The sequence below is a fragment of the Ursus maritimus genome, unplaced genomic scaffold, assembly GCF_017311325.1.
Source record: "Ursus maritimus isolate PB19 unplaced genomic scaffold, ASM1731132v1 scaffold_18, whole genome shotgun sequence".
Taxonomy (NCBI): Eukaryota; Metazoa; Chordata; class Mammalia; order Carnivora; family Ursidae; genus Ursus; species Ursus maritimus.
Window position 1 is genome coordinate 13731113 of NW_024424230.1, and position 14193 is coordinate 13745305.

The window sequence follows — 14193 nt, forward strand, 5'->3', positions numbered from 1 at the left end:
AGTACATGAAGGTCCTCAGAGTAAAGTTTTAAAGTAGAAGGAAAGCCAATTGATTGGGCAGTGAATACAAACGAAAAAAAAAGGTTTTTTTTATCTTAAAGGGGGGGGGGGAGTGTGGTTGTACCAGAATGTGAAAGAAGACTGTATAAGACATATTTGTGGGTATACATTAAATTGTAACAAATGGTTTATTACACCTATTCAAGCAGTGGAAACGTCTATCATCGATCTTTTCCCAAGTCGACCTTTGTTATTTTGGGACGATTATGAAAAGAAAATGTCTTTCTTCTCTGTGATGCATAAATCTTTCTTCTGAACGCACACAAAAAGGTTAGATCATGATCTAGAGAAAGTTACTAACTCGATAACATGGCACACACCAAAGATTCAATGCCTACTTAGCCAATTCTTTGATCCAAGAGCCAAGACTTAGTCTCTCCACTTCAGAACAATGATAATCTCAACAAAGATGGTCAAAGTACCTTTAGAGTTTTTACCAGAATCACTTATAAATCTGATGTTACAGTATTTCAAACTATCCCTACTGCTAGCTAAAATAACAAATCTTTTCCTGTTAACTAATCACGAAATATTGCTATTTTCTCAGGTTATCAACTTTACCCAACCGAAAAATAATTTTGTGATTGTGTTTCTGTAGCTCAGTAAGTGTTATGCCCTCGGAAGACCTTTTGGACAATGCTGTCCAATCCCTAACAATATTTTTTGTTGATGACACTGATATTAAAATTATCAGGCCAGATATGCAACAACTAGACCATGGGAGAATCTAATTTTGTTCTAGAAACCAAAATGACTTTAAGAAGCCAAATTTGTGGTCCTCTCTAAGGCATGTCAAATCGCTACAAATTAAAGGACTAAAGTATAGCAGTGATAACTGACATATGCTTTTGGAATAATAATTACTGGATACTTTGATGCCACTAAAAGAAATTGCTGTCATAAACACTGAGGCCCATAGTAAAAGAGATATTATAAAAACTAGAGAAAATGCTTTAGCAGATAATTATGCAAATCATTTAGTAGATGAACAAGCTGTGCATTAAAACAAAATCACTGATCATAGCTGAATGTCATGGTAAGTGGAAGAAAAGCATATTTTTCACAAGAACATGTCTAGAAACACATAAAAATGTCCTTAAAAATGAGAATTAAATGGTAAGCTTTAAATAGAACACAACATAGTATTTTGAAATTTATAGTTACTTAAAAATGTTTTAAAAATAACTTGAAATTGTTTATGAGTTACTTTTCATATGTGTTACAGCAGTCAGTATGTAGTATAAAAACTATCCAGTTATAGTATTATTGATCAGTTCACAACAGTCAACTTGGTTCACTTTTAGCTTTCAGTATACAAAAGTATAGAAGGGCTTTAACATAGGACAAATCCTGAGAGGAGCTTCTGGCTTTGATCTTACATTATAATTCAGGGGAAAAAAGGTAGAAAAATGTAACTTACACTCATCTCGGAACCTTGGTTCTGCATTAGGACCAACTCTACCAAATGTTTTTATGATCTCTGTATGCAAAGAATACTGGTCTTGGTACTGAGGATCTTCCAGAAAAGAAGCCAACTGCATTTTCACCCTTTCCAGCAACTTAAAATTGGATATTGTACAGTTATTTCACAAAACATTAAAAATTGAGTAGAGTTGTTAAAGAGAATGTTACACATTAAACATGGCTTGCAGCATGGGTTCAAATGATTTATATCAACATGACAGTAGAAATTTACAATTAAACAAGTACTTATTTAGTCTTTTGGTTCAGAAAGATTTTACATTTTTGTTTGTTAATTCTTCTTTTTTTATTTTTTGAAAATACAAATATTCCCTAAGAAAATGTAAAAGCAAAACCCCCCATAGTATTTAGAGAAAAACAGGTAAATTTATAACGATTTTGTCTCTACATTTTAATTCTTAAAACCAATCACAGTGTAAGTTACCCAATTATTCACCTTCTGAAAGCAATGAGTCATTAATGACTTACATCTTACTCACATTTCCCTAAAAGACATTTTTATTTTAGGATTTAAGAACATGTTGAAATTCTGCCAAGACTGCAAGCTTTGCAGAATAATACTTTTTAATGTTGCTTCACAGTGAAATATATAAGGAAAAAATAGAAAACTTTCCCCCCCCATAACTAAGTTGTTTAATTTGTTGTTAAAAAACTTTTTTGACAAAGAAACGTCATGAAATAGTGCTTCCTTTTAGGGGGGGTAAAATGTCTGTTTATGTTTAAGTGGCTATGTAATATGTCCACAAATGATTTATTTTCTAATCTACAGGGTTTTTCATTTGTATAAAACATGTCCAATTTTATAATAAAGAATGAAATTCTGATACTCATTTTAAGAAGTGTCTTATAGTTAATGTTGCAGACAGAACCTAACAAACTTGAAAATAAATCACAAGTTTCTAAATCAAAATATACTGTTAGGGAGAAAGACCTTGATAATCTTCTAATGCAGACCTAACAGAGGGTTGTCACAGTCCTATGCGCTGCAGTGACATGATACCAGCCCACTAGACTTGCACCTTGGTATCAGTGATACAGTTATAAGAACAGAGGTGCCCTCTAGCCTTCATTTGTGAAACTGAAATAGGTTTGTGTTCCTAAAGTTATCTGGCAAAATTGTCTTCAAATCTGTGCAAACTGACAATCAGGAATTTATGTAGACTATCTAGAAGTGTACTGGATAGGCTTTGGAACTAGATCTGGTTTGCAGATTATTCAAAACTGCGATACTCAGCTAGGCTTAAAATTGGAACGTCTAAGAGTTGGCTTATATTTAATTTTCTAACTTAGAAGGAAAATAGAGATTTCCTTAGGATATGAAAATATACTTTGGGTAAGGCTCTCATGTTTTCAAACAGTGAGATATTCCTCCAGCCCATAACCAACTAAGAGATAAAATAAAAGATAAGTCCTTCCTGCCCCCTACCGCTTGGTGCATATCTGTAATGTACCATCACCTCAACAGTACAGAGATATTAAATTTCAATAATTTCCTACCTCTCTCTGAATAACCGTTTCCATAATAGTGCCAAAGGCCGGAATTGTGGCAATTCTGACAGAGCTGTTAGAATTAAAAAAGAGAGAAACTGAAACTTTCTTTGAGATGAAAAACTGATTATTAACTGATTATTAAAATGTATATCAAAGTAAGTACAAGGTAAATATACTGTATTAGTCTCTAGCAATGACAAATTAAATTTAAAAAAAGCAGACCAAGAAGAATGCTCAAAAAGACAGACAGGATAACTTAAGGTCGCAGTCTGTGGAACTCACAATTCAGGATCACTGGACAAGGTAACAAGGGCCGGAGCAACCCGCTTGTCAACTAACGCTTCACTCATGCCTCGAAGAGTCAGCTGTAAACCAGTCAACATGCAATAAAAAATGGTTTGGTAAACTGGAATGAGAACTGGGTTAGCTGTGACTGAGGATGGGCAGGCAGACTCATTGGTCTTTCTTGGTTTAGTCACCCACACGAGACATTAAAATGTTAAGCCTTTGGTTCATGCCACTATACTTACTGGTAACAACATGTTAGTGAGATTAGCAGAGCATCCTTTCTTGGCTTGGAAGAAATAGTCCATCAGCATATACTAAGTTTTGGAAATGTTTATTGAGAATGATATTAATGTATTCTTTTCATATATGGCCTCCAAATGCGATGGTCGACATTAAAAAAAGATACGTGAACAGTATAATAAAATTTAAAATCAAGTGAACATAATCCAATACTATTATTTTAAAGAGGTGAATATATTCTTTAACGGACTTAAAAGCTGATGGTTATTTCTTGACAGGCACATTTTGAAAGGGATGCTGAATGTAAAAGGCAGGGATGACACTTACATTTCAGGGTCACTGGAGAGAGTAATGAGAGCAGGAACAACCCTCTGAGCTACCAGAGTTTCATTCACCCCCTTCACCAACAGCTGATTGGTCAGCGTAGGGGGTATTCACAGGTGATGCATGGAAAGAGCAAACACAGTGCCACGGGAAGAAGAAAGGAACAACCAAGAGAAAGAGAGAAAACACAAAAGCAAAACCAAAATTAGAAGCTAAGCAAATATTGCTACTAGAGTGCTTTATAAAGGCAGAGAATGCTCAGGAGGAAAATAAAGCTTAAATAGCCTAGCAGTCCACAAAAACAGAGTTTGTCACCAATTCAATGGCAGTTTGTACTTTTGGTCAAAGTCTCCATGCAGTTTCTGTGTTCAATTAAATGCAATTTAAAAGAAAGCTTTTCTTTCTTTCTTTCTTTCTTTTTTTTTTTTTAACTAAAAAGAAGATATATACCGGATTCTATGGTTAAATATGTTGAAGTAAATCTGGTGTCATTTTATTATGACCAACAAGGTACAAACTGGACTGTTTTTAAACCAAATCCAAATGGCTAGCAGACACCACTAAACTGCTTCTGATTGTTCTATGGCAAGTCAACTTAAAAATCAAGGACAATTCCCAACCTTTTACATCACATAGTTTTCTCTTTTGAGGTACAGAGACATAATGCAGCCTTAAGTGGAAAGTATCACATGTGGGAATTAGATCTGGGTTCAGACTCTACCTCTCCACTTATTAGCCTTGTGGCCTTAGATATATTACATAATCTCTTGAAACTCAGTTTTCTCATCTGAACATGGTGATATTGTTATCTATCTTAAAGGATCATTGTGCTACGAACTGCGCATAATTAGCTAAATATTGTCTGACAAAGATTAGGCATTCAAGAAATGTGAGTTTAACTATTATGAGTATTCCAAGACATAAGATTTATGATATATTTGAACGAAGAAATTATTAATTAAAAAATTGCTTTGGCTGATCCAAGTACTTAACATTTTAGTTTGTTATTTTACATTTCTCTAAAAGCTCAAATGAATAAGAGAAATACGATAAACACAATTGACCTATTTCTATAATCTGATGATAAAATAATCCATTTAGCAACCAACCCTAAATCTAGAAGAGGACCATATTGAGAAGTATTCATTTTGTTTTTAAAAGGGTGACATCCTAATCCTACATTATCAATTTCAGAATTTAAAAACAAATGAATCCTAAATGCTAATCAATCTGTTCACCTTGTAATGGATCTAGGCCTCATGGAATATGGAACATGCTGTGGAATTTTTAGTAACAAAAACCTAACACTGCATGTTAACACATTCCTCCTACACACCATATCAGAGACAGCAGAACTCCCTTTACATGGGATTCTTAATTTTACAATAATCTATTACTATTTAACAACTGATTGACTTTAAAATCTACTTCGATATTCTGAAATTATTTTTATAAAAATACATGGATAATTAGGCTGGAATAAAATGACAAAGGAACTTTTGCTACTGCCTTAAACATTACAGATGTCAAGCAGAAAGAAATAGGGGAAAGAAGTTAAAATACTGTTAAATAAAACTTTCTTCTCTGTACCACTTTATAAATAAAATAGCTTAGATTTGAATCAGTAAAGTGTATCTTAAAGTGTCTGCTATCTTGTGCCAGCCTAAAAGCATTAAAAAAAAAGGGGGGGATAATCTAGGGGACAAGTTAATTTTTCACTGCTGTGCAGTTTTAAGTGTAATTTCTAGTAAGCTAGAAAATCAAAAAGCAAAATTTAAGAGCTATTGATTATTATACATTTTACATACAATGTACTGTATGATCTTTTTTTTTTTTTGAGATTTTATTTATTTATTTGACAGAGAGAGAGCACAAGCAGTGGGAGTGGCAGAAGAAGAGGGAGAAGCAGACTCCCCGCTTAGCAGGGAGCCGCATGCAGGACTTGATCCCATAACCCTGGGATCACCACTTGAGCTGAAGGCAGACACTTAACCAACTGAAGCACCCAGGCGCCCCTCATTTGATCGCTAAACCTGGTGAGCTAAGTACAATTACTACCAATGTTTTAACAGATGAAGACACGGAGCCTTAGGGAGGAAGTTATGTAACTTGTCTGGTGTTTTAGAGGCAATAGGCGGAGTTAGAAAACGGACTCAGCCACATCTGTCTCACAAGCCCCAGAGGTCTTTGAGCTGGCTGCTGTTACATGCTTAGCTTCCTTATGACTGATATGAGGAATCATTACATGAAGTTCTTTTCTGCATCTTTTGGGAAATCCATTATGTCACGTGATAAAGTTTCTTTATAAATCAATTTCAATAATAATTTGTCACTTCAAAAAGTAACATATTGCCTCTTACTTAACAATGAGAATAATATGATTGATTGGGTTTCCCCTTTTTGTCCTGGTATCTGAAAACTTAGAGCTATATTTAGCATCCAATTTCATTAAGTATCTCATATTATGTTCCTGGTATATCCATTTCTTGCTTTCTTCTCAACAGTTTCGGGTCTCACATTAAAAATTTTCTTTTATGGACTCTGGGAAACAAACTGAGGGCTTCAGAGGGGAGAGGGGTGGGGGACTGGAATAGGCCAGTGATGGGTATTAAGAAGGGCACATATTGCATGGTGCACTGGGTGTTACATGCAAACAATGAATCATGGAACACTACATCAAAAACTAATGATGTACTGTATGGTGACTAACATAATATAATAAAAAATTAAAAAAAAATTTTCTTTTATTAGAAATGTCCTGCTTTTTATGTTTTTATTTTGAATTAACTCACTTGCCGGGGATAGAAGGCACAATTATAAATTATAAAGTATTAGTATAAAAAAACCTTATTAAACATACTTATTCTTTCAGTATGGTTTTGTTCAAAATAGGGCTCACTGACAAAAAAGTAACTACTTTTTTAAAAAGACTTATTTATTTTATTTTATTTATTTTAAAGATTTTATTTATTTATTTGACAGAGAGAGCCAGCCAGCAAGAGAGGGAACACAAGCAGGGGGAGCAGGAGAGGAAGAAGCAGGCTCCTAGCAGAGGAGCCTGATGTGGGGCTCGATCCCAGAGCACTGGGATCATGCTCTGAGCCGAAGGCAGATGTACCCAGGTACATCTAAAAAGCACCCCTAAAAAGATTTATTTATTTTAGAAAAAGAGAACAAACAGGGGGATGGGCAGAGGGAGAGCAAGAAAGAGAATCCTCAAGCAGACTCCCTGCTGAGGGTGGAGCCCGATGTGGGGCTTGATGCAGGGCTCGATCCCAGGACCCTGAGATCATGACCTGAGCTGAAATCAACCGACTCAGCCACCCAGGCACCCCCAGAAAAGTAACTTTAATTTTTTCTACTGATGACTTTTTTTTTTTTTAAAGATTTATTTATTTGACAGAGAGAGACAGCCAGCGAGAGAGGCAACACAAGCAGGGGGAGTGGGAGAGGAAGAAGCAGGCTCATAGCAGAGGAGCCTGATGTGGGGCTCGATCCCATAACGCCAGGATCACTCCCTGAGCCAAAGGCAGACGCTTAACTGCTGTGCCACCCAGGCGCCCCTCTACTGATGACTTTTACTTGCATGATCACTGAAATTTTTTTATTATAAATGAATTTGAAAAAATATTGAAGTCTCTCAAATTCAACTCAGAAGTTCATAATCAACCTGAAAGAACACCGAAAACTGCTGTAGCATAGGCACAGTTTCCAACCCAGCACTGACTGCAAACATAGAAACCAAAACCAGACAAAAGCTCCACATAAGAAGAAAAAAAGAACCCAAAAACAAATAAAAAGAGGATATTTCATTTTATTTACTTAAATTATTTTCATTTATATGGTATGCTTTATCAGTGCATACATAATTTGAAAAACAAATGGTTTAAGAGAAAGAAGTAGCTTTTAGGGTCTTAGAATAAAATCCTATGAGAAGAGTGTATTAAAGACCGTTCTTTATATAAAAGGATGCTTTTTTCTCTCATGGATGACTTTTTTTCAGCATACTGAATAACCAAAAATTATTTATACTCACAAGGAACTTTTACTACAAAGCAAGCTGAATTTTTAATTTGGCATTTAACTTGACAAAGAACACCTGATTATAGTTTTTTCATTAAGTATGTATAATAACATAGGGAGTAACGTGGACAAAGGATGTTCAACCTCCTGGTAAAACTGGAATTTTCTTTAGATTTCACAAATCCATTTTATATATTTAATAGTTTTAGAAGATATATATTTTAAACATACCAGTGCTCTATTCTTCAAATGGTAATTTATCTTAAATTGTGGAAAAATCCTGAAATTCAGGAAAAATTATCCAAAGCACTGAATTAACCAATTCTTTTTAAGGAAATAAATGCTTTAAGATATTTTAAGAATCACATGCATATTAGGGATAATTTTAGCTTGAATAAATACATGTTACCTAAACTATATATTACTTTGTGATAGGAAAAAAAAGAATAATAATGGTAATGGTAATGGTCGTTAACATTTATTTAGTTTTTATTATGTGCCAGAAGCTGTTTTAAGGGCTTTACAAGTATTAATTCATTTCGTATTAACAAAAATCCTTTGAGATGGATACTTATTATCATCTTCATTGTGTAGATGAGGAAACTAAGGCACAGAGAAGTTTGAACTTGCTGCTAAGTAGCAGAGACAGACACTGAACCCAGGCAGTCAGGCTCTATGGCAAGACTCAATAGCAGTAAGAAACACTCTAAATCAATTTTAGTCTTCAAATTCAAGTTCTAGAGATATAAATCAATCAATAAACAAATGAATGAATGAATAAATAAAGTAGGTTATGGCATCATTTCCTCTGTGATGGATATTTCAATTTTCAACAGATAGGCATTTCAAGTTTCATACTTAACTTGGGTAGGTGGCAATTTAAGAAAATCTAGTTAAACAGTCTCTTCTCTCTTAATAAGTCTACGGGCAGTTAATATACATATAGGGATGTTATTCTAGATATGACATGAGAAAATAAACAAGTAGAAGTAATCAATAAAGTAAATATTTTCATATTTGCAATAATTGATTTTTGAATATTATTCATGAATCCAACTATAATTTACAACTTTAAATATATCTTATATTGTTTTAATTGATTTTAATAGCCATTTTATCTCAATATATAGAAAAGTACAGTCAGAAAGATTTATATAGGATGGAAATTAAAATAAGATTTAAAAGAAAATCTGAGAAATAGAACTGATAATAGAATAACATCCAAGGAACCAATAAGGCTAGAAAACATTCTTAAATATGTCAAAGCTAAATTTCTGCCCCATCACACAGTACACAACTAGATACTGTATTGCCATAAAATATACATCAACATAACATAGTATGCAAAGACTTTTTTAAAAAACATTCCCTTCTCCTTCTTCCAAAGAAAATCATTATAATCTGAACTGAGAGAAGCATTTGTTTACATACCTCAAACATTCTAGCAGCAGTACATCTCACAAGTGCTGAAGTATGGACAACACCATACCATAAAACAGTTAACAGTAACTCATGGTAGGCTGGATTTGCACTGAAAGAAAAAACTCAGTATTAAAAGTGAGGGCCACAGTGCCTTACTGGTGTACTGAAAAATACATTTATAAGTAATATTAATGATAAAAATATTGGCAAAACACATGAAATTATTCTGTACAGATCTAATAGGTTACATCCAAGATTCCTTAAAAAAGGAAGTCACCTTATAAAGCTACAAACTTTTAGGATATTCAGGAATTATACTTTTAGGTTCTACAAACATTTGCAATTACGATAGAAATTTCAACTCTTCAATAGCATAAAAGTTAAAATTATTTTAAAAAAAAAGAAGAAAAAGAAAAAGAAAACTTACCTAGGAGAAAAAAAAGAAAAAGCACTGGACTAAGAGTCAGACGGGTAAGTTACACTTCTGTGGGTCTTAATTTCTACATCTACAAAAACTAGGGAAGCAATACATGTCCTTATTTATGTCATATGTTTATTGTAGGATCAAATCAGATCAATTCAAATCATCTATAGGGAAGGATAAGTTGGCTGTGAAGCCTATCCAAATGTAAGACTGTATTGTTATTAAGTGCAGAGATAAAACTACAATAGCAGCTAGGTGATATGATTATGAGCAGGATTAGGCAAATCAAATGGGACAGAAAAAGGAGCTTAATGAACTGGCTTTTACTTGGGGCTCCTTTTTCAGTTTTGGAAAACTAAATTTTCTTCACATCTGAACTTTATTTCTCCAACTGCTTCAAAGAAAGCAATGTCTGTACTCTTTCCCCAACTCTTTTATTATAATGTATTGATTATAAAATATTAAGAATGTACAAATAAGGAAAACCAAAAACCAAAAAAAAAAAAAATCTTAAGCCTCAAAAAACAAAAGATTTGGTGTGTATGCCAATATTTTTAGACTCAAATTATGTATTCTATAAATCCAATTTGGCCGGTGATGGGTATTAAGGAGGGCACATATTGCATGGTGCACTGGGTGTTATACACAAGTAATGAATCATGGAACTTTACATCAAAAACTACGGATGTACTGTATGGTGACTAACATAATAAAAAATTATTATTAAAAAAAACTTTGTATGAGTTAAAAAAAACTTTATATGAGTTAAAAAAAAAACTATAAGCTATTATTTTTACCCCAGTTCCACAAAAGAAGCCTTCAGGCTATCGAGAGGAGCATGAGATAATGAAAGCAGGGTCATTACATCTTCTAAGAATCCAACTAACAGTTTTCGGTCTTCTTCCTACAGAGGATAAAGACTGATAATGAATTTCTAAGCAATTAAGTAGACCTAAAATAATAATTTCCTAACTGTAATTAGAAAATTTTATCAAATATGGGGAAATATCCAGTCTTAGAAGCATTTTAATCAGAGATATTTATTAAGCATATCTATGACCACAATGGTATGAGAACAAAGACTATCTTGATTCATAGATTTAGACCGTGCTGTCTGATATGGTTAGCCACTCACGATATGTTATTATTTATAATATTTAAATTTAGATTAAAAATTAAGTACAATAAAAGACTCAGTTTCTTAGTAGCACTAGCTACCATTCAAGTACTTAATAGCCACGTGTGGCTAGTGACTTCTTATTGGAGAGCTCAGATATAGATTATGTCTGCTGTTGCAGAAAATTTTATTAGACAGTCCTGGTTTAGAACATAAAAAGGCATATTCTTCTATCAAAATTTATTATTACCAATTTTAGTTCTAATTAATTTTGACACTACTTAAATACAAACTAGTAAAAGTTATCCCCCTAACAGAAACTCCATTTCCAAAAAATTATCTTTGCAATGTCTTAGTGATCAGACCCTACATGCTTGTTGAAATACAGACTACTGTGTTCTTAAAAGAAATAGTCACCACCTTGTTTAAAAAATAACCTATACTTTCAAACTTTCTTTAACAAACCATTATTTTCATAATCAGAAAAGTTTTTATCTTATATTGTGTTCTATTAAGAAATTGTTAATAAAAGAAACTTTATTTAAGAAACTTATTAAAAAATATCTGCTAAATTAGGAACATTAAAAAAATAACTGTATGTTAAATTAACCTGAATCTATAGAAGAAGAGAATCTGACATTCTATCAAGAAATAAATATATAATAAATTAGAGTCAAGTTTTTTGTTATTAGGGATATTTAGGTCAATAATAAACAGCTTCTGAATATTAATAAATAGATCTATGATGAATACTGGATTGCTACCTACCATTTTTTTCTACATAATAAGGTTTACTTAGCATGAATAAAGGATTGACAAAAGTAATGATTTTAGAACACGACAGTGTACTTAACATAAAGCTTAGGACACTGACACACCAGCATCAGAGCAACACTGGAATAGAGATTTCACCCAATTTTAGCTGCCTACTATATCAAACACAAAAAAAGCATACAAACACAAAAAAAGTATACAAAAAAATTGGAAAACAAACTGTAAATCTGAAAAACCTAAAGTGTGAAATAAGGGGTATGAAATATACTCCTAAATGAGCACAGATTCTTCTGACTTGAAATTTTAGTATAATCCTATTTCTCATTTTCAGAATCTCAAGACAAAAAATGTATTTGAGTCAAAATAGTTTTTGTTTACCAAAGCAAACAGGACAGTGACATGCCCTAATAGAAAATTTTGTTTAGAGGGGCGCCTGGGTGGCACAGCGGTTGAGCGTCTGCCTTCGGCTCAGGGCGTGATCCCGACGTTATGGGATCGAGCCCCACATCAGGCTCTTCTGCTATGAGCCTGCTTCTTCCTCTCCCACTCCCCCTGCTTGTGTTCCCTCTCTCACTGGCTCTCTCTATCTCTGTCGAATAAATAAATAAAATCTTAAAAAAAAAAAAAAAGAAAATTTTGTTTAGTAAGAAAAATATGAACTGCTGGTATGTGTTTCCTAAAACAAATAACACCGGCAATCTCTGATAGCTACTGCAGTTCACTTTTTGTAACTAGTTGAGAAGTTCTTATCTCTTTAAGTATCTGAATTTTACACAGTGACTCACAGACTTTTTCATTTATTTGACAAATCTGAGGGCTTAATATAAGGCAAACCCTGTATTTGGTACTTTATGATGCTTTAAAATACTATTTATTGTCAAAATCAACATACTAATAACCAAACTTCCAGAGGTTAAAGAGAGAAAAAAACTGACATCACAATTGCTATAATGCTGGTACAGCTTTTAAAATTAAAAAGAGTAGAAAATGGTATCCATACTATCGTGCCTGGCAATATGCTGGGATTTAATCCCCACGAGTTTAAGAACAAAAATATAGACAAACTATTAATGTTACATGACTTAAATATCCTGCACACAGGGATATTTTGTGTATGTTCATATTACAAGGCAGTCTTTGAAACTAGTGTAGAAAAGAAAAGTTCAAAGGAATACTGTGCTACTTTAACAGAAGGTATGTGATACTGTAGGATTATATTTTAAAATTGTAAGATGGCTCACATCTGTTTTGGAAGAAGAGTGCAATAAATATGAACTGTTATAGTTTGATTTCAAAGGGCAAAAGAAATCTTAGGTATTAATGGGGGAAAACTCAGAAAAAAAGGTCTTCCTTTTTTATTCTTACACTCCGATTTCTATTTATTTTTTAATTTTTTTTTTAAGTAATCTCTACATCCAATGTGGGGCTTGAACTCATGACCCTTAGATCAAGAGTCACATGCTCTACTGACTGAGCCAGCCAGGTGCCCCTCACATTCTAATTTCTAAAAATGCTTTATCCTCAATCCATACTTTCATCTTACATCACACTTAAAAATGACTGATATACCTTACTATGACATCATATTATTTCCTTAAAATAAGGTTAAGTTGAGTGTGGTAGTCTGTTATACTGTTGACCCCCAATGAACCACACCTCCTGGTTCACACCCTTGTTTAGTTCCCTCCTCTTCAATCTGGGCTGGGCCTGTAACTTGCTATAATCAAGAGAAGGCAACAGAAGTGATGTGCTGATTCCAGGCCTAAGCCTTAGCCTAGCAGATACTGCTTTTGTGCTTTTAGGAGCCCTGAGCCACCATGTATTAAGTCTGGCTCTGCAGCTCCAGAGGTCCCATGGAGACAGAGGAGCCCTAAGACTACATGGAGACTGAAGCTTGGTCACCCTAGCTGACTTCCCTTCCAACCAAAAAGTTGAATGTGACAACATGAATGACCACCAGCAAGGCCACAAAGGAGAGGCCAAGCTAAGCAAAGCCCAAGAGCAAATTAAAGGGTTATAAAAAGCCATTACATTTTTGGTTAATTTACTATGTAGTAACAATTAAGAAAAATAAAGTATTATTAAAAGATACTTTGCTAAAAATGATGACAGAGTACAGTATTCTACAGCATTTCATTGTTTGCTCCACCTAATACATGTGCTTTGTTTGTTGTTTATTTATGAAAAATTAATTATGAAACACAATGAAACTTTGCTAAGTAAGTGCAATCTAACATTCCAACAAAATATCAAGAAGTACACCATCTCTAAACATATTTGTTCAATGGCGATTTTACTTGGAGACTTATTCAAATATGCTCTCCACTATAAATTACTTATTGAATAAGACAAAGACATAAATTTTGTTTTTCTTTATGGGTACCATTTTCACTTGTACACACATTAAAAAGGCATAATGTTAAGTATCTTTCTAAATAGAAAGTGCTTTTACATTTTCTAGTAAAAGGATTTTTCCCTTACCTGAATATAACACGTAAGGACTCCTGTTGCATAAATGGGGACGGTAGCTTTAGTGAGGACCCCATTT

At 33.5% G+C, this 14193-nt stretch overlaps 1 protein-coding gene across 2 annotated transcripts in view; it reads right to left on the bottom strand.

Annotated features, from left to right (window-relative positions):
• Window positions 1–14193, bottom strand: part of RELCH (RAB11 binding and LisH domain, coiled-coil and HEAT repeat containing) — a 105435-nt gene that overhangs the window by 16921 nt on the left and 74321 nt on the right. The window contains exons 21-26 of one of the 2 annotated variants that reach the window (XM_040632457.1): window positions 14127–14193; window positions 10552–10658; window positions 9340–9439; window positions 3316–3398; window positions 3040–3103; window positions 1481–1619 (exon numbers count right to left, since the gene is read on the bottom strand). In XM_040632457.1, the coding sequence (XP_040488391.1) occupies window positions 1481–1619; window positions 3040–3103; window positions 3316–3398; window positions 9340–9439; window positions 10552–10658; window positions 14127–14193 (560 nt within the window). Of the gene's footprint in view, window positions 1–1480; window positions 1620–3039; window positions 3104–3315; window positions 3399–3888; window positions 3972–9339; window positions 9440–10551; window positions 10659–14126 lie in introns of both variants that reach the window. The other variant, XM_040632456.1, reaches the window with a different exon arrangement.